This window comes from Penicillium brevicompactum (genome assembly GCF_028827555.1).
Source record: "Penicillium brevicompactum strain IBT 35665 chromosome Unknown utg000005l_segment0_segment0, whole genome shotgun sequence".
Taxonomy (NCBI): Eukaryota; Fungi; Ascomycota; class Eurotiomycetes; order Eurotiales; family Aspergillaceae; genus Penicillium; species Penicillium brevicompactum.
Genome location: NW_026623208.1, coordinates 3,948,712 through 3,973,026, shown reverse-complemented (window position 1 = coordinate 3,973,026; position 24,315 = coordinate 3,948,712). Strand labels below are relative to the sequence as shown.

The window sequence follows — 24,315 nt, the reverse complement described above, 5'->3', positions numbered from 1 at the left end:
GTTATGCAGAAGTTGGATATAAATTACACCTGTCGCACCTCGGCGCCTTGTTTTTCGGGGTTTTGCTGCTCCCATTCGTCGCGGAGGGCGGCGAATACTACGTCTGCTAGAAGGATGGAGATACCCAAGCTCCACACCAGAGTGATGGCGTAAAAGAAGTTGGCATTTCCAGATCCCGCGTAGATCCAAAGGTGGTAGAACGCGGGGCCGAGAAGAGTCGAGTACAGGATTGCTGAGGCAGCGAAGAAAGTGTATCGCATCACTGTGCGCAGTTAGTAATTGAACTCGGAAGAAACATGGAGATGGAAACTCACGTGGGAACAGATGGCGATACAATGGCAACACGGCGAAGAACAAGGAAGCGTCAGAGATGCTGGGGTATGGCTTGAAGATGGCGAAGACACCCAACAGCGAAACAATGACGAATAACGGCTGTCGCTGGAAGCGAGCCGTAAGACCACCGACGTAACTGGCCAAGTGCAGCCAAAACACGCCGAGGAAGAACTCGCGGAAAGAGTCGAACATCTCGATAAAGAAATACCACCAAAGACCGACGTTCGGAGTCAAGTCCGGGACCAAAAGGTGGAAACCGTATGTTGCCGAGATGAACTCCCAGAAATTGCCGGTGATCAAACAAGAAAGACCGATCAGAGCTGCGATACTGGCGAACAAAAGACCGGCATGCTGAGCAGCATATAAGCCGACCTTGGGCGGGTTCGGCCCTTGAGCGCGAAGATCATAGCATACCAATACCAGGGGGATGAACAGTAGCGCCGGGTAAAGAGACAGGTAGGAGGCGAAACCCAGGGCCAGCATGGAGTTGATGCTGTTGCCCCCGACGGCATTGGAGATGGCGAAGAGGACCCCCGATGTGGTAAACACGCTCGTTGACCGCGCTAGACACGTCGCAAGTGTGAATGGGTTAAACAAGAACCTTCGCAAGTAAGTATACCGGACTCAATGGCGGGATATGGGGAGTTCACATACCATGCCGCAATTGATACTCCGTCCCAGCGCACATGCTGGCGTACAGCCGTGTGGAGTCTCGATTTGACAGATTGGCCCGACTCAGAAATCCTCAGCAATGCGTGGGCATTCAAGAGATCAATCAGGAAGTAGAAGATGGCGGTGGGCAAAGGCGAGCTCTTTGCGTCTGGGAGTAGAGCAAACAAGGGTAGTAGGAGTGGAGCCTAGACCACCAAATTCCATTGTCAATCGAGGGACCAAGACGTGGGGGAATGGGGTTCACGAACCTGGTGGAAGACACCTCCATCATAGGGCGACACATTTCTGGTATATAAGAACAAGCCTTCTTGGACTAGACATGGGTTAGTTCACTGCGGAGTCCATTGTCGGAGACACGTACGGCGTTTGAAGCTATTGACGGGGGTCGAAACCTCGACTCTCCCCGTCAAGAGATCTGGTAAAGATGGAAAGAGACATGTGAGGAGCAGACGCAGCACAAAGGCAGCGCCAAAAACCAACAACTTCCGCCGGTCTATCGCCATGGCGGATTGAGGTTCAACTGTTGACATCTCCGTGCCTTAGCCTGGGCTGCTCTCCGCCTTCCGCACGGACCACCCCAGTGCGGAAAGGAAAAAAAAAGTTATCGAGAAATTTTCTTTCTTCTTATCAGCCGATTGCATATTCTGACCAACTTTTCATCATGGCGAGAATTAAGAAGAAGGGTATGCTGCCTGAACCTGCTCTTTTAATCCCCTGCTAACATTGAAATCTCCAGGTACCTCTGGCTCGGCCAAGAACTACATTACCAGAACCCAGGCCGTGCGCAAACTGCAAATCTCTCTACCGGATTTCCGTCGCCTTTGCATTTTCAAGGGTAATTCACCCTTCTCTAGCGCCTCCAATTGAGTCGCAAAGTTAACAAGATCCTCGATATCAGGTATCTACCCTCGCGAGCCCCGTAACAAGAAGAAGGCTTCCAAGACCGCTACTCCCAACACCACCTTCTACTACACCAAGGATATCCAGTATCTGCTGCACGAGCCCTTGCTCAACAAGTTCCGTGACCAGAAGGCGCTTGCTAAGAAGATCGCTCGCTCCCTCGGCCGTGGAGAAGTCGGCGATGCCTCCCGTTTAGAAAAGAACAACGCCCCGAGACTCACTTTGGACCACGTTATCAAAGAGCGCTACCCGACTTTCATTGATGCCCTGCGTGATCTCGACGACGCCCTTTCTCTTCTCTTCCTCTTCGCTACCCTCCCCTCCACCGACCATGTTCCCGCCAAGACCATTGCGCTCTGCCAGCGCCTTTGCCACGAGTTCCAGCACTACCTGATCATGACCAACTCTTTGCGCAGGTCATTCCTTTCCATTAAGGGTATCTACTACCAGGCTACGATCCAAGGACAGGATATCATGTGGCTGGTTCCCTACCGCTTCGTCCAGCGTGTTAACGGCGATGTCGACTACCGTATCATGGCCACCTTTGTTGAATTTTACACCACCCTCCTCGGATTTGTCAACTTCCGCCTGTACTCCGGAATTGGATTGCGATACCCCCCTAAGTTCGACACCCGCAGCGACGAGAACGGTGCCGAGTTGGCCGCTTTCACCCTCGAGGGCCGCACCGTCGGTGATGTGCCCAAGGCCATTGAGGCCGGCAAGACCCAGGCCAACGGCAATTCCAACAAGGAAGTTTCCAAGGAGCTGCAAGCCAAGGTTGACAAGGTGATCAAGAAGGCCGGTTTGGATCAGAGCACAGACGACAGCGCCATGGACACAACTGAAGAGAACACCGACGCCATTGACCGCTTCGAGACCGAGGCTCCCGAAGCCGACACCCTCCCCCAGCCCTCCATGAGCGGCAACGAGGCCGGTGCTCTCTTCGCTCCCTTTGTCTTCTACATTTCCCGTGAGGCCCCCAAGGCCCCATTGGAATTCATCCTGCGCTCCTTCGGCTGCAAGCGCGTCGGCTGGGCCTCCGTGCTCGGCGACGGCGCTTTCACCCACGACGAGACCGACCCCCGCATCACTCACCAAATCGTCGACCGCCCCCAGCTCCCTCAAGAATCTCTCCCCGCTATCCCCGATGACAAGAACGCCCCTCAGGTCCAGCCTGGATCCCGCATTCCTGGCCGCACATACATCCAGCCCCAGTGGGTTTGGGATTGTATCAACGAGGGCAAGCTGCTCCGTGCTGACCTCTACGCCCCCGGTGCTACTCTCCCTCCCCACCTGAGCCCCTGGGTTAAGGCTACCCGCGGCGCCTACGACCCTCGCGCCACCCTGGCCGAGCAGGAGGAAGCCGACGAGGCTGAGAACGCCGCCGATGCATCCGACAGCGATGAGGAGATGGAGGACGAGCCCGCCGTCGAGGAGAAGGCCGCCGAGTCCGATGCCGAGTCCGTTGACGGAGGCATGGACGTTGCCGGTACCGACGACGACGAGAGCGAGTCCGAGGAAGAAGTCGAAGACTTCGGTGGCTTCGAGGAAGGAGCCGCTTCCGAGTCCGAGTCCGAGGATGAGGCCGCTCGCACCCAGCACCAGAAGGAGCTTGAGGCCGAGGCTGCTGGTCTGCCATTCACTGCTGGTGCCACCGACGAGGCATCCAAGAAGAAGGCCGCTAAGGCTAAGAAGATCGCTGCCAAGAAGCGCAGCGAGGATGAGGAGCTCGACAGACAGAAGATGATGATGAGCCGGAAGAAGCGCAAGCTGCTCGAGAAGATGATGTACTCGAACAAGAAGACTGCTGATGAGTCTGCTAAGCTTCGGTCCAAGCGCCGCAAGCTGGAGAAGGGTGAGAAGGGCGAGAAGGCTGCCAAGAACTAGAGCTTGCATGTTAGATAGTGCTTTTCCGGGCGTTTGGTTTGGATATGTCTCATGTATAGGCCCCCAAAAATTTGTGATTGAAGTTTAATGCTATTTATCGGGATTGTATCCCAATTACATGTATACCTCGTTCTTCTCAAGTTAGCTATTCCAAGGTTGTATCTACAATATACAACCTGTATTTCGTTTTTCATGGCTTAGGCAAGACTTTTGTGGACCTCTTATAAATGCTTTATGATAGCTTTTTTCCGTCACCAATCTATTCTCACGTCTACTACTCCGGAGATCAAGGCGTAAAGTATCCCCAATCTCTAATTCTCTATTCACGTCATATTCAAGACCTCCTTTATTCGAACAATTATGATTACTCTACAATCAATCGGAAAGACAGCTGGAAGGACAGCTGGAAGGATATCACGAACTATATGACAGCTCTCTTCCGTTTTTTATTGAAGGAAATATAAGAGTGAACCAATACATAATTACTCCTCTTTACAAGCAACTACTATCGTCCTTTTGGCCGCGCGTGAGCGCGGTACTGAGGCTTGTACCTAGTCACTCGCATTCAGCATTGTAGAAGGCCCAACGCAACTGTCGCTGTCACCCTGTGGCTTCTCTTCCGACAGCAGCGGGCAGGTTCTTAGCCCTCGAGCATGAGGCTGACGTGATCATGCAGCGTCAAATTGAGCGTGAATAAGCGATACGTGAATTTTGTCACGAAATTCAAGAGACCACAAGAACGCTCGAAGATGATGTGATGATAGCACGGCCAAGAAGCATACTTGATTTGTTTCGCCGGATCTTTTGGCTGACATGACCAGGAGGCCTTTCTGAGATGTCCGTTCGTTGCACAGAGATTTGTGTTGATGATGATTTAAAGGGACATATGTCCAAGATCAGTCTTATATCCGGTGAATTCATATTCATGTTAGCCTTAAATTGCGAATTCGAAAGTCAGCATGTTAACAACTTTTCAGTTAGACTTGTTTACTTCTACACTTTTATCCTATCTTTCGAGTGGTCTTTGAGCAGTCTCTTAAATAGAGAGGACCATCGCCAAGCTAGACCTTCCAAGAGCCGCAACTATGATACAGGTCGAAGTCCGGTTCCCCGAACACAACTCGTCATTCCTATGAAAGGAAATTGCGTCGCTGATGAAAGCAATCAAAAAGCTCGATGAGAGTACCCGAGTGGCCAATGTGCTAGCGCCGGTACTGGACTCAAAGCAGATTCAAGAGTTCCTACTGATGTACAATCATCGGGTCACTTCATGGCTGAGCCTCCCAGCGAAGAGAGATGGTATTAACGCTCAGATCGCATAGAGATAAACTCATATTTTTAAAAAAGTATTTGGTGCCTCGCGCCTCTGATGTGACCGGAGATCTTGTCTCAAAACCAGCTTTCCCTGTGCTCCCTCTCACTGGCTTTCATGGAATCTGTGGCGGTCTCTTTCGGGATCCTGGCACTGGGCTTTTCAATTATGCTTTGGGAGGTCTTCCCTCCTCCACTCAGCTCATTTATGAGGTCCGTTTGTGTGCGTACATGGCCTTCAAGCAGCCAAACCTTCCCCCTCAGCATACGCACATTCTCCTTCAACGCTGTGAATTCCTTGTCGTCGGCCTCGAGGAAAGAGACCCGATGGTCGATCCCATCTACCTTCTTTACCCATATTGCAGAGAATGCCGATCCCACGGTCTGGTAATCCACGCTCAAGAGGGTTTTGTTGATTCATCACCGATTTTACTATGTGGATACCATCAAATCGCCACGAGACAGGTGCTCTCCAAGCTCACAGTACTCTATACGTCGAGGCCTTTTTGTGATTCACGGCAAATTGATGGTCTCGACATCGTGATCTTCTCTTGATTTTCGCACGACAAAGTAGGCGTCGGTTCCTTCTTTTTGCGTTTTCTCGTTGTTTCCAGGTATGTTCACATCGTGAGAGAATAGACAATTTTTAGTCGACGAGGGAGTGCTCGCCATGTCCAGGTTCATGATCGTTGCCTTGCAATCCACATGATCACGACTGCGTTGAGGAAACCTTCAAGAATTTTGACGTTGGATACAACACTAGGAGTATCAGAATACTCTGTAGTATCTTGGTGACCATATCGAGATGAAGGACAGTTGGTAGTTTTCTATACTGCGTTAGTGACTTCACAAAGACGTGGATATATTATATCACGTACTTCAAAGAGAACCGCGCGAGAAAACTTCTGAACCACAGATAGAGTAAGATGATCGCGGCCGAATTCATCAGCGAAGAGATTGGATATGGAGGTCGCGCGCAGCGATCCACAGCCTTCTGACAACAAGCCGCGGAAAAAAAATGAGCCAGTCGCCCTTCAGACATCCCCGTAATGGGGAAGGGGTTCTATGAGGAGCTGCGAATCCATACAAACCGGGTTCGTCTTGATCAATTCGGATTGGAATCATTTTCCATAGGAAATGACACGCTTGCAACGGCTCGACTTGAGTAAATGAAATCATATTCCAGGCACATAAGACCACAGGGTGTGGAGAACAGGGCTTCCCGTCCGCTCAGCCGTACTTAAGCCACACGCCGGTGAGTTAGTAGTTGGGTGGGTGACCACCAGCGAATCCTCACTGTTGTATGTTTTTGCTTAATTTTTTAACGTATGTTCTGGTCTATAAGATTATTATAGAGAAGAATCCTCGGCCCATTGGAAGCCTAATTTGAGGGTTAAACTTTGATACCGAGGTAGAGTAACAATATACAGATATATATATATATCTTTAGGGGATTGCTAGAAGAAGATTCCCTCTTGGAAATCAGTTGAAATTTTGACTTATTAGATTTCATTTAGTTTCTGGTGCATGGTTCCACCAAGTCCCGTCCTGTCAACCTCAAGTTTGCGGGGTGTCTGAGCCTGCTTTTTCAGCATCGGGGGTATCCCCCTTCTTTGTCTGAGTGAGGTCGTTCTCCGTCATGCCATACTCTGTCTCAAGCTCCTGTCGCAAAGGCACCTCTTTTTCAAAAAACACCAGTATACAAGCAAGACCGCAGAAAGCAATCGATACCAACCAGACAAGCTTAAGGGAGTCAGAAAATACCCCGATCACTTCGCTCTTCACCGGGTCACTAAGGTTGTTTATGAAGGTATTGGACGCGTGCTGGTAGGCGTGACCGTTGGAGAGTGTTTGCCGCACAGTAGCATCGGAAATCCGATAAGCGTATTTGTTAAACTGATTGTTGAAGATGCTAGCGGGGATAGCAACGCCCCATATATTACCGAAGCTCCGCATAAATGCCCAGCTTGCCGTGGCAGCCGCCTGATCCGACTCTGCCAGTGGGGCCTGGAAGGCAGGGAGCAAGGTGTTCAGGATCATTCCAGATCCGAGCGCGGCAATGATTTGAAAAACAATCCACTCCCCATCGGAGGAGTAGCGGTCGAGGTGGGCAAACAGGCCCATACCCAATGTGAGGATGATAAAACCGACCAGGTGAAGGGCTTTGTACTTTCCAAACTTCGAGAGGATGATGACCGCAATCACGGCGCCGGGAATCGCAACGAGGGTAATGGGCAGCATTTGAACGCCTGCTCGGGCTGGCGAAGAGCCCAAAATGGCTTGGAAGTAAACTGGGATGAAGAACAGCACCCAGTAGAGAAGAACCGTGAACAAGTATGTGTTGATGAAGACCACGAGGGAGGTTCGATTTTTGAATAGGCGCGGTGGCACCACGGGCTCGGGACAGAACTTGGATTGTTCAAAGACCATAAATATAACCAGCCCAACCAGGCCCAGCACCAACGGCACCACGATCCGCCATGAGCCCCATGGAAAGCGTGAACCCCCGTATGTCAATGCGCAGAGGACCGCTGCCGTCGCTCCCATGATGAGGATATTGCCGATATAGTCGATACGCTTGATCTTCTGGGAAAAGGTGGTGTTGCTCTGATAGTTCGTGTGTAGAAACAGGAACAGAAGGACCAGCGCAAACCCGCCAACAGGTAGGTTAATGTAGAAGACCCATCTCCAAGTGGTCCGTTGAACAATGATTCCACCTACAAAGGGGCCCATCGAGCTGCCAATCGAGTATACGGTGAGCACGATGGCGATAAAATTTCCGCGCTCACGCAAGGGAACGAGATCCGAGACGATCACATCGACGATCATGTTAATGCCACCGCTTCCAATACCTTGAACCGCACGCCCGACGATGAGCATATTCGCGCCCGTTGCGCCACCGCAGATGCCGCTTCCCAAGGTGAAGATGGCGACGATAAACATCGTTAGCCATCGGCGACCGAAGACATTGGCTAGCTGGCCAAACAGGGGCTGAACCGCTGCACTAGAGAATTCCCAGGGAGTGTCAGTTTCCGGCTCGGGTCACCACGACTGGCAGTAGGGGATCAAGGTACCTGGTGAGGAAGAAGGCATTCGTGATCCAGATATAGTTGTCGCCGATGCCCAGCTCCTCCACAATTGTTGGCATTGAAGTCGAAACCACCGTGTTCTCCAGTGCTCCCAACAGACCCGTTATACAGAGTGTAAAGATAATGGTCCAGAACTTGAACCCTCTTTTCATTGGCGGAGGTTTCACGATTGCTTCCTCACTGCCATTTTCCACTCGGAGTCCATTTTCTTCTCGCAGGCCAGGCTTCGTTTCCACTGTCATGGTCGCGAAAAGTTGCAAAAGCACGGTGAGACTATATCTCAAGACAAGAAAAGGAGACTAACACCTTAGCACTGCTCTTTTTCTGCAGGGAGCTAAGGTCACTCACCCACCACCGTATCCAGCTGCTTGTCGGGTACCTCTCACGATTTTGATCCCCGTTAGGTCTGTGAGCTCAAATGATTTTCGTATGCAGAATAATAGAAAATATCGGAGGCTGAAGAGAGAAACAATTGGTTCGAAGAAATTGAATCTATGCCTTCGGTGACGGAGAGGCAATCTGGCCGACTGTTTCGGAGCATTCTAGTTGTTCTTTGTTGGCCCCGATTCGGATCTTGCCATATCCCCGGATCCGATTCATGACTCGCACGCAAGGCATTCTCGTTAGGAGCGATGTCTTTGCATGCTGACTGCATTGGCCCCATGTGGTGTGTGAGCTCGCCAGGCGTCATGTAGTGGAAACAATGAGACAATCCGATGCGCATCATAAATGGCCGAGTCGATCAAATGTACGGAGTAAGGAAGGTTCGGAAAGTTCCGAAAGTCAAACCAAGCTAATCGGGGGGCTATTAGTCCGGCTATTGGCCCGGGGTCCGTTAACCTCTCGAATCGCCCCGGGGCCGACTAGTCCTGGGTCTCTTTCGCGGCATTTTCTATTCTGGTATGTTCTCATAGACACACAAGAGTATACCTTTGCATATGAAGCCACCTGGGCAAAAGGTTGAGATGCTGGGCAATCTGATATAGGATCAACTTGGAAGTCTAAAGAAGTGCGAGAAAAGGACACTGTATTATTTTATTACTGCTATTGAAGACAGCAACTGGAACGAAGCAGTAGACTGAATGGCCCCTTGGTGAACACACACGCGTACGCCTTTTTTCCCACTCCTTTCACCGCCCAATATCGCCTAGTGTCCGTCTAGTTGACGCATTTGATGGCGTGAAATCGTTTCACGGGATACCATCGGATTGTTAGTTGGTGAGATGAATTGAAAATGGCTCAATCTAATATTTCAGCCACGCCCTCCATTTCGTGAATTTCGTGAATTGATCAGCTCCTGCGATGCCACCTCGTATTTTGTAACAGCAACATCTGCAATTTTACGATTCCGCTCGCACCGCTTAACAGCCGTTTCACAAATTACCATTTCTTTACCATTTCTATACTTGTTTCCTATTGTACGGTTATACGATTATATCATTAATATTAAACTGCATAAAAGTAAGGCTTTTTATCCAGATCTTTTCATAGTAGGCCCTCTAAGAGGATTTGTGAATAGAGATGTTTGTGGAATTTGAATCTATGGATGTATTGATCGAATTGGTACTCCGTACTCCGTAATTACTGAGATTCTGCGAGGAGTCTAGTCTACCCGCCTGTCTGCTCAAGTGGTTTGCTCGCCCGGAATATAATGTTGACTACTAGCATTTGACCTAGTGGAAATGTAGGAAATGTAGGAAATGTAGTATTGTCATACAGAGGTATTTTGAAAAGAAAAAAAAAAAGCTTGTTAGGGAAGAGAGAGAGAGAGAGAGAGAGAAGAAGAAGAAGTAGGTAAATAACTATGCTGGTAAAGAATAGGGAGAAAACTCCAGGTAGGACTGAAATTATCAAGAATAAATGGAAGTTTGATTGTAATTTGATATGGTTGAATGCATGAAATGGCATCGCAAAACAGCCAAAGAGCAAAATACGAGGTGGCATCATGGGCACTAGCTGCTGCCGTAGCGCCATCACAATCCCTGCTTTGTTTCGAGGGGCCGCGATCTGGGGGCCGCCCTGCAAACCGCAATCTAGTTCAACTGAACATCCTTTGGGTGCTTGACGTCCACTATTAATCGTGGCGCTCATCGGAGATTCAATGCCGCTCATATTCTGGTTCCATATCTGTCTCTATAACTCTTTAGACAGTCTATATCCCCCTAACCACCCCGCACAATGGCAATGTTGTTACCAGAAACTCACGCGCAATCCGCCAAAAGATTCGCATGCGATAGATGCAGAGGACACAAATTACGATGCCCTCGGGAGGACCAGACCGGCCAGTCCTGTACGCGGTGCCTGCGCGCCGGTGCCATGTGTATTACAAGCAATCTGCGCCCTCTCGGACGGCCGGCACGGAAGACTACCCCGGGAACCAGCCAGGGACGGGAACGACGCCCACGAAAGCCTGTAAGCGGCCAAAGCGGTACCGCTAACGATGAGATCGACGTACTATATGATATAGATCCCACCCAAAATCCAAACCATCTATTCGGCGCCGAGAAACATCACGGGAGCAGGAGAGATGATGGCCCGTCGGAGGGCCCAGGAGCTTTCGACGCGAATGGTCCCCCTTTTTTTGGCCTGGATCCTGCAATTCTCTTGGGTCTCTCGGGGGTCAGCGATGATTTCCTGGGGGGCGGGCTGTCGAATGGCCAGACTTCCTTCGGGATTCCCTCGCTGAATGGCACGCATATTCCCAGCCCCAGCGATGTGGAGAGCGCATATGCCGACACCAGCCATAGATCGAGTGGTCAAAGCCAGTATTTCACGGACGAATCCAGCCAAAGACTGGATTCCGACTCCCTGAGAGCTGCCGATCCTTCCAAGCAGCCACGGAAGACAATGAGCAGCGCGGATGCCGTTCAGAGGCTGTCTGTTCTGATTCAGTCGCTGAGCAAGCAACTGGACCGACTCAAGACCGCACCTTGGAGTGTCACCCTGGTCAATATCGTGTGTGCCAAGCAGGGCCAGGAGGCAGCCAATTCGAACCCCCTCGGAGAGGTCCTTCAAAGCACCTCCGAGTTCGTGCGAGTCCTCCAAACCATCGCTTTCAAGACCTCTGTAGACCAGCCGGGGTCTGGGTTTCAGTCACCCAACTCCGATCCCACCCCGCTGTCATCATCGGGGTCTGACATGTACTGCTCTCGCGCGGCAGCGAATCTGACCAACGCTGTGCAGCCGCTTCATATCAGCTCTTCGCCCTTTGGCCAGCTGCACACTCCAGAGTTCAGGATCCCATCGCCCTCCGACCATCCTAAGCCGGATCTCTCAACCGCTCTCCTGATCCTAACCTGCTACATTCAGATTATCCAGATCTATCACCTTCTCTTCCAGCGCGTCTGCGAGTCTCTGTCGGAAATGTCGCACCAGTCCATCTCATCCCTCCAATCCGTACCGGGCCTCCAGCTTGGTGGATTCCCCGTCCAGTACGGGAATCTGCAGATCAAGATTCTCGTCCAGGTGATCGTGCATCTTCTGTCTCACATCGAACGCTTGCTGGGAACATCCGCGGAGTTCCGTCTTGACCCTGCCAGCGGCTCCAATGACGGTCTCCTCAGTAGTTCGGAGCTGACCGCGCTGTCGCGGATGGTGATGAGTCAAAAGGACGACCAGGAGAGTGATGGGATGGGTGTTGGGTATATTTCCTCGCTCAGGAAGAAAATGAAAAAGATCCAGCAGATGTTGGAACTGAACCCTTTTTTGTAGATATCCACAGCTGTTGCGTTGTCTCGTTGATTAGAATTCGTCGTGTGAGTTTCCTTTTCCTGTGCCACGAGTTGCGAATGAGTGTTACGAATTAGATTTTGGATGGACAGTATATGGGAATTTGTGATATTCCAAGTTTTGAGCAGCGTCACGTTTCAGATAAAGAAAAAGTCAAAAATTTCCGGCATCTACTCCGATTCTGTAACGACATCTGGGCACTTTTCTTTCCGATAGAAAAAAAGAAAGGCTCCGATGGCCAGCCACGTAAGGTACCTACCCCACACATGTAAATAACAGGGTTATGCAACCTTGGAACACGCTACGTAATGTGACAGGTCTTCCGATCGGCAGATGCTTTTGCAATAGTTATGTGGTGCTCTATAGTGTGATCATCACCTTAATGGCTTAGGTACAAAGTGAAGCGGGGTCTATGGGTGTACTCTACTCGTATGTACACGGGTCGATGCAGCCTGCATATGATGAATCTAGGAAAGAAGCGCATAGTGGAGCGTACAATAGAAGATGGTAGTCAGGAGTTCTTAGCTCAAAATTGAGGGATGAGAGAGATATAAGGTGCTGAGCGTTATGAACTATGAGAAATGCGCATATACAAAAGAAGCCACCTCGGAACATTTCAAATGTTGCCGACACTGCTGAAATAATAAGGCTCCAAGGCAGCAATCAATGGGAAATCAGAAATACGGACTTTCCAAGTTTTGTGTTCCTATTCATGCATCGTGAACCCATATCTGCCGGTCACAGGTCACCAGTTGGTTCAAGCCGCAGTCGGTTTAACAAGCTACATATCCGACATGCGCGGAACCTGCTCCATGACATAGGTTTTTTGGTACCAACCTTTGACAGACGCGAAGATGTAAGACCATGATTGGTTTATTTTCTTGACGGATTGAATTACATGAAATCGAAATACCTAGTATGGGTCTCAGATCTCGTGTATATGACAATGATCTAAGTCTTGTTCCCACTCGCAGGACGGACTCGGACAAAAAGATCCGGCCGAATCCAGATCGCAAACATCTTGATATCCTTCTCCCAATCAATCGCATCTTTATTGGTCAGTTCCATGTCGAAGGACCACAGGAGTTTAGCCAAGATAATTCGCCATCTGGACTTCATCCATCTTTGATCATCACATCCATCTAGAAGACACAGCCACAGCATCTGATGAATGACAATATACTGCTTGATCTCTCTCCGCTTTGGTCCCACTAGATCACATCATCCCGTTTCTGATCTGGCATTCACAGTCTCCTATCCAAGATCGCAAACACAGAAGCCTCGATTGGGGATGCAACCGATTTTGGTGACTTCGTCAAGAATGAAGACGAGGAACTTGATCTCGAAGAAGTTGTTGAGCCATGGCATAGGTACGCCACAGAGGAAACCCAGAATGTCCTATATCCTATTAGTCTTGGAGAGGTGCTGACTGAGAGGTATCTGGTTGAGCATAAGCTCGGATTTGGTGGTGGCTCTACTGTCTGGATGGCATTTGATCTGCAAGAGAAGAGGAACGTGGCCCTTAAAGTCATGGCCCTAGGGAAATGGGCCGATAACGAAACTGAAATACAGGACGAGATCATCAAAACTGTACAACATACTTCTCGTCTAGTCTTGTATAAGACGACTTTCTCTTTACTCCGAGATGACGGAAGTCCTCACAGGGTTTTGGTGCTCCCCATGAAGGGTCCATCCATTTGCACTCTCACCTTGAAAAAGACTCCAATGGCCTCTCGTATGTCTGCTGCTCGACAATTATTGGAAACAGTGGCAAGCTTACATGAAGCCGGGATTTTGCACCGTGGTGAGTCAACATGTGTTTTCTCCTTTTCTCTCCATTCTAAGAATAATACTCTAGATCCCAATGCAAGGAACTGTATGTGGGGACTTGCTCCCATTGAAAGTCCCAGCAGAAGTGCCAGGTATGAGTTATTTGGTCGGCCCATGAAGCAGACAATACCGTTCGTCGATCTCTGGGAGAAGGGCGAGCTTGTGAGCCCAGTCAAAGTCCCCGAAAACCTTCGCACAGATAAACTCTATCTCTGCGATTTTGGTTTAGCAAAGAAGATCGATGATAACACCACTCAACGCGGCTACCCACCTATGCATTATTGCTCTCCAGATCGACTTCACAAGCAAGAGCCAGCTTCGCTTGTGATATGTGGAGCTATATGGCTATTTTTTCTATGCTCTACCTGACTTTCCCCCCTTTCCCACTGATCTCCCAGGGGGAGTTGTGAGTGGTATGGTTGAATGCTTAGGCCCATTACCTGAGCAGTGGAAAGGTCACTACATACACCCCTGCGGAGTTGATTCATGGTACGATCAGTCTCAAACTCCTGACCCAGAGAATGATCTTGCCGCAAAACTTGCATATTTCCGTCCCGATATCGACTTGGTTGAGCGGCAACATGTGCAATCTATAATGTCGAAAGTATTCATCTACCACCCAGAACAACGGCTGACTGCGGGTGAACTTTTGCGAGATTCTTCCTTCAGGGCCGTCATGGACCGGTATGAGTGCTGATGTTTGGAGTTAATTGATCCATGAGATGAACACTACTCGACTCTCTTCGTCCGAAGCAGTGTAAAACTCAAAACCTTCTCTACGAACGAATGAACTAAGAGATCAAAGCGGATCCCGAGGCCATCCTCTGAGTTTATCGACTAGGCATGTCTACGGAGCATAAAACGAGGTATTGGATGTGGCTCCTCTTTCAAGCGCTAAAGTAGAACATGGGGGTTTTCACTGTCTACCCTGCGCATGCCCAATTGAGGTTGCAAGTAGATGGAATCAAAACAGAAATATTCCAGAGTGAAGATTCGTTAGTGGCCACCCAACTGCTAGCTCATTAGCGCGTGGCTGAGAACACTTAATGTCGAGCGTAGGGCAGGACCCTAAAATCAACGAGCAACCTGCCCTTACCAGCCTAGCATCCTTTATGTCATGTGGGGCGTGAGGGGATGTGTGGGGCATTGCGCCTGAGGATCCGCAGAGATCCTGACTCTCCCCTATTCCTTTCCCTCTCTGTTCTCTTCTTTCCTCGGTCCTAGTATGTTGGCATGTGTGGCCATACACATCATTTGTTCTTTCCTTCTACTAGTTGTGACAAAAATATAGCCTTTGAACCTATATTCTTTAATTTCGTATCGGAACCTCGGCACGGAGTCCTTCCGATCGACCGGCTTGATCGCCATAGAAGATTCACTTAATCTTGGAAAAGGATAGTGCGTGGATCTTTGAGACTATTATTGTTTCTTTTGAGCCAATCGCATGTTAACGTCACGCGTAGGTATCCCACTGTTGCGCCAGGAATGGAGATGTGACATATTTCAATCTGGATCTAATTCCCGATCGCGATCAACCTCCTTCGTATGGGGTCTTCGACTTCGCGGCCGCCATTATCGCTACTTCGGATCCCAAGCCTGACGTTTATGATATAATCGTATTGGCTCAACCTCAGCGCCCAGTCAACCCAGTGAACTCTAAAAATGAAACTCCCTAGGCATTGTAGTTTTTAAGGGTTCTCGTGGAGTATACAGATGCCCTATTTCCCAAAAAATGAATTGCAATTTCTTCCCTACGCCATCTCCTACATTTTGAAGAGCGTTTCTGGAGCCCACAGTACGGCCAGGAGTCCTAGGCGTGATAGAGATCTTGTTTATTGTTTAGCTTTGAGATTTAAACCCTAATTGCACTGTGGAGTAGATCTTGCCGAGCTGCATGCACGACAATGGATGATGGTGGAGTAGTTTCAGGCGTACGGTGTACTCTGTGCTCCATATTTTAGTTGACAGAGAATATTTTCTCCACGTGCAGCACCACCAAGCTCACCGCTACATAAAACGGAATGAAAATGAAGAATCAAATTTAAACAGCGGAAGAAAACAAGCGAGACCAGGAAAAGATATCCGGGTTTTATTTATCAATGAGAATGCCCATCGAAATGTGGACAACGCCTTTATTGAATCTCTTTTAGCTCTTCTGTTCACAGAGATTGACTTCATCAAAAATGGCCACTTTCACCGGGGCGACGGCCCACGCCAGTCTTCGGCAATCAATTCTGGGCCAGAAGGTGACGATTCCGAGTATTTACAAGACATTTCCCGACTGGAAACCTCGACTGCATGAGTATCACGAAAGAGCACGGGACGAGGTTCTCGACCCGTGGATTGAAAAGTGAGCTAGAACATGATTTGCATGATCTCCATGCATTGTGAAAAGAAAGTTGCTGACAGTTTGCAAGGTGGGTGATCGACAAGCGCACTATGAAAGCGCTCAAAACAGCTGATTTCGGCGTCTTCGCTGCCGTCTGGTGCCCGGATGCCCCGTTCGATGTTCTCTGCACAGCGGCGAAGTATTTTGCTTGGGTTTGTGTCTCTTAAAAATCTTTTAATTCACGGCTGACCAGCTTGACTCTTAGTATTTTGTGTACGACGACAGTATGAATTTCCCGCTTGTTCCTGTTACAATCTGGTAAAAAGCTAACGATTGAAACTTTGAACTGAACAGTATTTGATTGTGGTACTCTGAAGCATGATGAAATCCTCGCTAGCGAGTATAGAGCAGCAAGCCTTCACTATTTCAGATTTTCTCTCCTTGGTGAAGGGCTTGCGCCAGATCTTAGCTGTTTTGATATCGATCTTCAAAACGGTCTAGAATGCTGGAACGAGATCGGTGAGCATATTTGTCAAGTCTCTTCCAGATGTAAGCCCCTAGATCCAGATTGCAGTTTCAAGCACGGCGCTGACTTGGATAAAGCTACTCGCGAAGTGCTATGTGACGAGATGATACGATACGTCGGCAGCCTCAACAATGTGGACAGCATTTTCTCAGCCCATGGAACCCCCACTATCGAGCAATACTGGGAACGACGCGAGGCTACTGCTGCCGCCCATTGTGTGATTGCTACACTTCCGTATGTCCACCACTATCACCAAACCTGTCCATATATATTGACTGACTTGCTAGATTCATATATGGAGTGGAGATTGATAGAGCAGATGTACAATCGGAATCCATGCAGAAGCTTTGGAGACACACTTCCTATTTCGTTCACATGTTAGCCCTTCAACATATTATCCTGTGTTTTTCTCACATACAGTTTCTAACGAGAGATACAGAACAAACGACATGCTCTCCTTCCGAAAAGAGGTGGTGCGTATCTATACCCGTTTCAAGAGGAGCCGTGAACTAAAACTTGCGTTATAGAATGACGATCAGATTGAAAACCTAATTCCTGTTTTGATGCTCAACCGTGAAATTGATTGCAACACGGCAATGAGCCGAGCATACCAATTGCTTCAAAATGAAGCAGATGGCTTCCATGAAGCGGAAGCGCAGCTAGATCGCAAAAGTCAAGGGAAATCGAAAGTCATCTCGGATTTGTTTAGAGAAGGATGTCTGAATGTGGCGATGGGTCTTACTCACTGGAGGTAAGTTAAAAGGCTGCTTTCAAAGTTCTATTCGCCCTACTGACTTTGTTAAAGTTACCTCGGTGATCGATATTTCAAGGTCTGGGAACGTGATGAACACGATGTGATACAATTCACCGTCGAATCGCCCAAGTCCAAGATCAATGCTTCGATGAAAGTCGAAACGCCCAAGAAAGAATTTGACCAGATCTTGCTCTCGCAATCTTTCCTGCAATATGCAATTTCTGCCGCTGTTCAGTATAGTCCTTTCATTATGATGACTGTTGCTGTTATGGTGCCACGTCTGAATATCTTTTTCCCTCGTCAAAAAGCATAAAAAACAGGCAAAGTGTCATTAATACCTAGGTATACAGACAGGATTCCTGACGGGTGTTTTGGAACATGGATTAAGAATATTAGACAAATGAAACATTGCAACCACATGATAACCATTATTCGGGACCTCTTTTTAACTGTCTTTGTAACTACCCTTCCAAGGTTCCAACTAATTGTCGAGTCATCTGATTGGCCGAGTAAAGGAAGTATTGACTAAGCTGTGAACAGAGAATTAGCCCTGGGGGTATTGGGGATCGTATACGGTTTCACATGCTACATAAACATAATATCAAACTTGAAGAGCCCGAAGGAGGACCTTACGATGTGGGGACACTGAAGTCTCAGTCACGAGCACGAAGCATAAAAACAGACCGAAAGAGTCAAAAGTATGTTCTTTTAATCGACCGATGCCATCATAGAGCCGAAGATAATCTGACTGGCCGAGCGACCCGAACAGCCCGAACCCGGCAATTTCCCGACATTCACTCGGGAAGTACCCGTAACTGCAGATAAGCTTCTTCTACTCGCGCACGATGCAGGGACCAAAGTTCTAACGCCGCATACGCCATAGCCCAATTTCCATAACATAAGTGCCGTATCTTGATTGATTGGGTCACTCCTATGATCGTCTCGTATCTTCCCATATCTGTGGCTGATTCTCCGAAATGCCCAACATATTCCCATACGATCTGTTTCCAATTTGTCTGTTGTTTATCTGAAAGTAGTCAATCCGATAACTTTAAAAGCTTGGCACTGATAGGCATTGGCATTAATAAGTGAATCACTCGCCTGAAACCCAGCACGGAGTGGGGGATCCGAACTTCATAAGAACTCTTCTGCCCCGGAGTACGACTGTAAGATAATCCGGTTATTTTGTTCGGACAGCAAGTTTACTCTCCCCTGTGGCTCGTGATTTGCAGAATAATGTTGGGCTCAAGCCTTCTCCTCGCCGTTGCTGCAGCCTTGCCGGTGCACGTCATTGCCTCCTCGGTGGCTCAGGTTGGAGACATAGCTTACTATGTCCCGGATAAGGTTGAGGTTCGTGTATTTCCTTTTCATCTCTTCATAGTGCCACTGACACAAGAAAAAGGTGGACAAAATTTTTGATGGCAAAGAGCCGCGTCCTATCACAGTTGTGACTTCGACTGATAAAGCAATCTCGGCTGCATGGCTCAATCAAACCATTAATGACTTCAAATCAAAAGATGATGTCTATTCGGACAGCTTCTCTTCGGGTAATTGGCGTGATTCTTAATGGATATGCTGTGACTAACAATTTGCAAATAGCCTTTTACTTCCAAGGTCCTGAGGGCGTTGCTCTTGCAGATGATGCTCGGGAATTTTTCCACAACCTGAAACCCCGACTGGTGGAATTTGCTCCTTTCTCTTCTACGCCACTCCCTGATGGTCCATACTTTGCAACACGCTACGGCCTTCACCGTGCCTGGCGCCTCTATGATGACTTCACAAACTCTTTCACTCTTGCTTCAGTGCCATCAGACGAGAGCCCGGACGTTTATGAGCCTCTTGCGGCCAAAGGTGGGAGCCAGCTGGGAGGTATCTCAGTGGCTGTCCCATCCAGACTTTTCTATACGCCTACCCCCGAAAAGCCTCTTGCTGGATACCGCGTGGCAGTGAAGGACGAATATGAAATCAATGGCCTCGTCACGACTTACGGCAGTCGAGCCTACGCAAAGACATACCCTCCAGCCAATCAAACCTCCGGCGTCATCCAGAGTTTGATCGACCAAGGTGCCATCATCGTCGGCAAGACAAAGCTATCGTTGTTCGCTGGTGCTCTTTTCACGGCTTCTGAGTGGACTGACTATGAACTACCAATTGTATGAGAGACCCCATTCGAGAATGAGCGGCACTAACCATACGGTAGAATGTCCGAGCCGATACTTACCAAATCCCTGGCGCTTCTTCAGCAGGATCGGGATCTTCGATGGCTGCATATGACTGGTTGGACAACACAGTGGGTGAAGATACCGGTGGTTGTAAGTTTCGTCTGATTTCTCCGGTCCATGGAATCTTGACCTAACAGTACAGCGATGCGTTTCCCGTCCGCATTGAATGGTGTCTTCGGAATCCGCTCGTCACTTAACAGCACAAATAACACTGCCACACATTTTGGACCATTCGATGCCGCTGGACACTTTGCTCGTGACGTTGACTCCTTCAACACCTTCGGTTCAGCCATGTACCGCGGATCCGGGTTGAAGAATTACACCAAGTTCCCCACGAAGATTCTTTACCCACGCGAGTACTGGGTCAATATCGCAGAAAACTACACTGCTCCCGGCGAAGAATATGTTCAGAAGTTAGAGGCGTTCTTGGGCGTGAACCGAACTATTGTCGATACCAATAAGTTGTGGCTCAAGACATCTGGTCATGGAAACGCCAGTATCGCAGACTACTTCGAGAATGTGAGTCTCAACCCGGATTTCAATTTCAGGTGGCCGATGAAAGGCAGCGGCTGACCAGACTCTTATCAATGACAGACTTACACATATGTCCAGAACGCCGATACTTTTGCCAACGACTTTAAAACAGACTATTTCAAGAAGTTTGGAATTTATCCCTACATGTCTGTCGACACACCTGGAACCAACTCCACAGAGCCCGAAAGCGACGCCAAAGCCAAGCTTGGGAAAGCACAACGAGCAGAGTTCCAAGCTTGGTACAGAAAATATATCCTTGCTTCCAATGATGAGACCTGCTCGGAGACAATTGTTGTCTTCCCGTTCAACGGGAATGGTGGGGTCCCTTGGTACCGAGACGCTACCACGAAGGACTCAGCGGGTGGCTTTGCTACTGCACCTGAAGGATATCTCAGCTGGAACATGCTGTCAGTTCTCAACGGAAGTCCAGAGCTGGCAGTCCCTGTTGGCGAGGTTGGATATACGAGCAAAATCAGCTTGGTTGAAGAGAAGATCCCCGCCGCTCTTGAGATCCAAGCGGCGTATGGATGTGATATCATGTTGTTGAACCTTGTCCGTGAATTGGCCTACAACACAGATGCAACCAAACGTGTCAAGACAGGACGCTTCATGTTCTAGACCTATACTGGGCCGCACAAGTCAAAGGATCTTAATGTTGGAACTCGAAGTCAATAGTTGGTGTATGAGGTGCCAAGACAAGACCACCTGACCGCTCAGGTAATTATTTGCAGCCGCAGTTGCAAGCGAGCAGGTAGGTCCCATTGACATTAAAATGATACATGCCCCAGTGCAAGCCCATTCTGGCGAAATACCCTTTACTCGGCCTAGCCTTTTCGCAAAATAGACTACTGTGCGGAGTATGAATCCCCCCATTGCCTTACAGAAAGTTATCACAAAGCATCACATCGGACTTCCATAGTCCGTACTCCGTACTCACAATACATAGTGACTGTTGGGTCAACGCATCGAGAATCAGAAAAAGGTAGGAAAAGTTTGGAAGAAGCACGGAAAGCTAGGCGTGACAAGCTGCATGCCACAGTCACAGCATCGCTCCTATGCCCAGAGCCCTGGAGAGGCGGTGCAGTGATGGACATGTACTTCGCCTGGGCGCTTCTCCTAGTTAAGTAAAGATCTGCACTCTCATCCCTGCATGAGCGTCTAGTTTGACTGCCACCTGGGCAGCTGAAACTGACCTGTCACTTAGCAATATGTCATTGGTTGATGGCAAACAAATATTCAGCTGAGGGAAACGCCCCAACCACGTGTGGCGCAGTGATCACCTATCACTCGTTCTCACCCTTCTCTCCCATTTCATCTTCCCACGGGGCCTTCCCGAGGTTTTCATCGAAGAATTGCTAACATATCACTCTTCTTTTCCCCTGACAGTCAAAGATTTACTATGTCAACACCTCGAAGTCATGGCGATTACCGCATCGGATGGATATGCGCTCTGCCGCTGGAAATGGCTGCAGCAAGACTCTTCCTAGACAACATTCATCCCAGTCTATCCCAACCGTCCTATGATAATAACTCATATGTGTTGGGAGAAATCAATGGCCACAATGTTGTGGTCGCATGTCTCCCGGCAGGAATATACGGCACGGTATCTGCGGCTGTTGTTGGGGCTAACATGATATCGACGTACCAGAGGATCAGATTCGGACTCCTGGTAGGTATTGGAGGCGGTGTTCCATCCCCATCATTCGACGTTCGACTAGGCGATATCGTTGTCTCAAGGCCCACTGGTACCTCGCCTGGAGTTGTTCAATATGACTTTGGCAAAACACTTCAGTCGGGCAAAATCGAACGCACAGGATCGCTGAACAATGCCCATCCGGCCCTCCTGACAGCTCTTGCGAACCTTGAAGGTTATCATCTCACGGCACGCCCGAGATTCCATACCCTCCTTCCGGATACCTTGTCTAGGATAAGTGGGGAGGATCACGGCTTGGTATTTCAGTACCCTGGCCATGAAAGGGACACGCTGTTCCATGCGGATTATTGTCATCCAGATCCCGAGGCCGATTGTCAGGGGTGCGATGGATCTCAGGCTATCAACCGCCAGAAACGCCCTACGACAAGACCTCGGGTTCACTATGGGGTCATCGCTTCGGGCAACCAAGTGATGAAAGATGCTTGCAGCCGAGACAAACTGGCAAAGGATTTGGGGGTCCTCTGCTTCGAAATGGAAGCTGCTGGGCTTATGAATCATTTCCCTTGTTTGGTCATCAGGGGAATTTGTGATTATGCCGATTCACATAAGAACAACCAATGGCAAGGATACGCCGCTATGGCAGCAGCGGCATATAGCAAAGAGTTGCTGTCAAATATGCCTTCAGTGTCCGAAAATTCTTTCAGCCCGACCCATTTTGATACAGCTCGTGGTTAGTGTATAGTAGCCTCCATGCACATCCAATATTTGCTTACTTGTTTACAAGAAAAGTTTTTGATTCCATTTAACACGCAATATTTCCCGCATATACATCTATTCGTGAGTAGAGAGCACGAACTTTCGCGGATCCAGACCAAACTTCAAGCCCAAACCTCCAGAAAGTCCGTGGTTCTGCATGGCATGGCAGGAATTGGAAAAACTCAGCTCGCACTGGAATACATAACGCTGCATGTTCTAACCTACACAGCAATCTTCTGGTTCGATGCAACAGATGAAGTGAGCCTAGCGGCAGGTTTCAAGAGAATGACACAACGAATCCTGGAGTAATACCCAGACATGGTGGATTTGAAAGAAACCATACGAGGAGATGATGCTGCCGCCAGCAATACAGTGAAATGGGCAATGTCGTGGTTAAGCAGTCGGGGTAATGATGGCTGGCTGATGGTATACGATAATTATGAGCCCACCTCAGGATTCCCGATAGATTCATGGCGTCCATATCCGGCACAGGGTCATAGCATCATTATTACCAGGTCGCCTGAGTCTCGGCTCGGAGACCAAATCATGGTTTCTAAGATTGAAAGCATGCAGCACAATCGCGACATTCTGTGTCACCAGCCAGGCCGACGAGATCGGCTCCTAGAACTAACAATGGGTAAGACTTGAAATCCGACACAAATAATATTTCCAGATTGCATATTGACACGTTTAGATCTTCACTTGGATGATTTGGTCATTGAGCTAGACGGATTGCCATTCACCTTGGCAAGCGCAGGTCAATACCTCCGAAACACATCCATGAGCTGCGCTCAATATCTGGCACTCCTGAAAGATCGTTCACTGGGTAGCCATGAAAGCACCTATACATCGGCCGCGTTCAAAAGTCAAAGGCGCTTAGAGCTGACTTGGAGCATTTCACGTCATCACATTCAACAACACCACAAGTTTGCAGGGTTGCTTCTCTCCATATGGGCTTCTCTTGATAGCCGGGATCTATGGTATGATCTTGCGAGGAATCTCAACGATGTTCTTTGGCGAGGCGCTGAGCCAGAAGGACTGGAGATTGTGGATCAACTTAAATTCCATGACGCAATGAAGATTCTCTGCGAATACGGGTTTGCAGAAATCGGTCCCATCACAGACGATCACACCAATGGGCCAAGAGGCTACACCCTCCATAGGTGTGTCCATAAATGGATCATGCACACAGTCATGGCAGAAAATCAACAAATACTGGTTCTATCTGGATTTGTCCTAGTGAATATGCAAGCTGAGCGAGGGGATGGCATTCAAAAGATAAACGTCAACCGCCGGCTGCTTGTTCATGCCAGCCATCTACTACACAAATTTGATAGCGGGTTAGCGCCGGCAAACTTTCGATACCAAATTGCGGTTCATCTCGTGGCATTGTCCGCAATATTCCGGAGAAACAGAATTTGGTTGTCATCGCCGCAGCTGACATTTTGGCTCAACGTCTTCCAAGTCAATCACCCTATGACCCCAAACCAAGCCAAGGAAGCGAAGTGCCTTGCAAGGGCCATATTCCTTTGCCAGGGCATGGAAGAGGAAGTTTTTAAGAATTTGCATCGCGACGCACTCGATCTCCTTGCTGGCGTCTACGAAGTCGAGCGATGGTATAGCCCTATAAGGAAGAAATGGTTCGAAAACCATTATTGTCGTACAATTTCCCATCCCGGTCATTATTTTTGTCCCAAGTGCAAGCGAAACTTGTATGTGTACATTGTCCCGATACCATTGTTTTGCGCGTTGATGCTTTGTTCAATTTGTCTAGTTGTCTTGGGGGGTT

The 24,315-nt window shown here is 48.9% G+C and overlaps 7 protein-coding genes across 7 annotated transcripts; 5 read left to right on the top strand and 2 right to left on the bottom strand.

Annotated features, from left to right (window-relative positions):
• Window positions 1-23: 23 nt before the first annotated feature.
• N7506_007357 (GPI-anchored transamidase subunit GAB1) lies at window positions 24-1,508 on the bottom strand (the record flags this gene model as incomplete). Its single annotated transcript, XM_056956650.1, has 5 exons — window positions 24-262; window positions 315-934; window positions 988-1,190; window positions 1,254-1,318; window positions 1,367-1,508. 5 exons carry the CDS (start codon window positions 1,506-1,508, stop codon window positions 24-26), a joined length of 1,269 nt encoding a protein of 422 aa, XP_056810984.1.
• Window positions 1,509-1,666: 158 nt separating this feature from the next.
• Window positions 1,667-3,792, top strand: nop7 (mRNA-binding ribosome synthesis protein NOP7; the record flags this gene model as incomplete). The annotated part of the gene is made up of 3 exons (XM_056956649.1): window positions 1,667-1,688; window positions 1,742-1,840; window positions 1,904-3,792. The coding sequence occupies 3 exons, from the start codon at window positions 1,667-1,669 to the stop codon at window positions 3,790-3,792; spliced, it is 2,010 nt and encodes a 669-aa protein (XP_056810983.1).
• A 2,868-nt stretch (window positions 3,793-6,660) lies between these two features.
• N7506_007355 (MDR family MFS transporter) lies at window positions 6,661-8,434 on the bottom strand (the record flags this gene model as incomplete). The annotated part of the gene is made up of 2 exons (XM_056956648.1): window positions 6,661-8,107; window positions 8,178-8,434. The coding sequence occupies 2 exons, from the start codon at window positions 8,432-8,434 to the stop codon at window positions 6,661-6,663; spliced, it is 1,704 nt and encodes a 567-aa protein (XP_056810982.1).
• Window positions 8,435-10,370: 1,936 nt separating this feature from the next.
• N7506_007354 (Zn(II)2Cys6 transcription factor domain-containing protein) lies at window positions 10,371-11,903 on the top strand (the record flags this gene model as incomplete). The annotated part of the gene is made up of 1 exon (XM_056956647.1): window positions 10,371-11,903. One exon carries the CDS (start codon window positions 10,371-10,373, stop codon window positions 11,901-11,903), a length of 1,533 nt encoding a protein of 510 aa, XP_056810981.1.
• A 4,031-nt stretch (window positions 11,904-15,934) lies between these two features.
• On the top strand, window positions 15,935-17,673 carry N7506_007353 (terpene synthase family protein; the record flags this gene model as incomplete). The annotated part of the gene is made up of 9 exons (XM_056956646.1): window positions 15,935-16,101; window positions 16,169-16,292; window positions 16,346-16,364; window positions 16,435-16,629; window positions 16,684-16,840; window positions 16,894-16,983; window positions 17,046-17,079; window positions 17,134-17,357; window positions 17,412-17,673. 9 exons carry the CDS (start codon window positions 15,935-15,937, stop codon window positions 17,671-17,673), a joined length of 1,272 nt encoding a protein of 423 aa, XP_056810980.1.
• A 923-nt stretch (window positions 17,674-18,596) lies between these two features.
• N7506_007352 (Amidase) lies at window positions 18,597-20,734 on the top strand (the record flags this gene model as incomplete). Its single annotated transcript, XM_056956645.1, has 6 exons — window positions 18,597-18,710; window positions 18,763-18,907; window positions 18,960-19,513; window positions 19,561-19,672; window positions 19,725-20,101; window positions 20,195-20,734. The coding sequence occupies 6 exons, from the start codon at window positions 18,597-18,599 to the stop codon at window positions 20,732-20,734; spliced, it is 1,842 nt and encodes a 613-aa protein (XP_056810979.1).
• Window positions 20,735-21,515: 781 nt separating this feature from the next.
• On the top strand, window positions 21,516-22,505 carry N7506_007351 (uncharacterized protein; the record flags this gene model as incomplete). Its single annotated transcript, XM_056956644.1, has 1 exon — window positions 21,516-22,505. The coding sequence occupies one exon, from the start codon at window positions 21,516-21,518 to the stop codon at window positions 22,503-22,505; it is 990 nt and encodes a 329-aa protein (XP_056810978.1).
• Window positions 22,506-24,315: the final 1,810 nt, after the last annotated feature.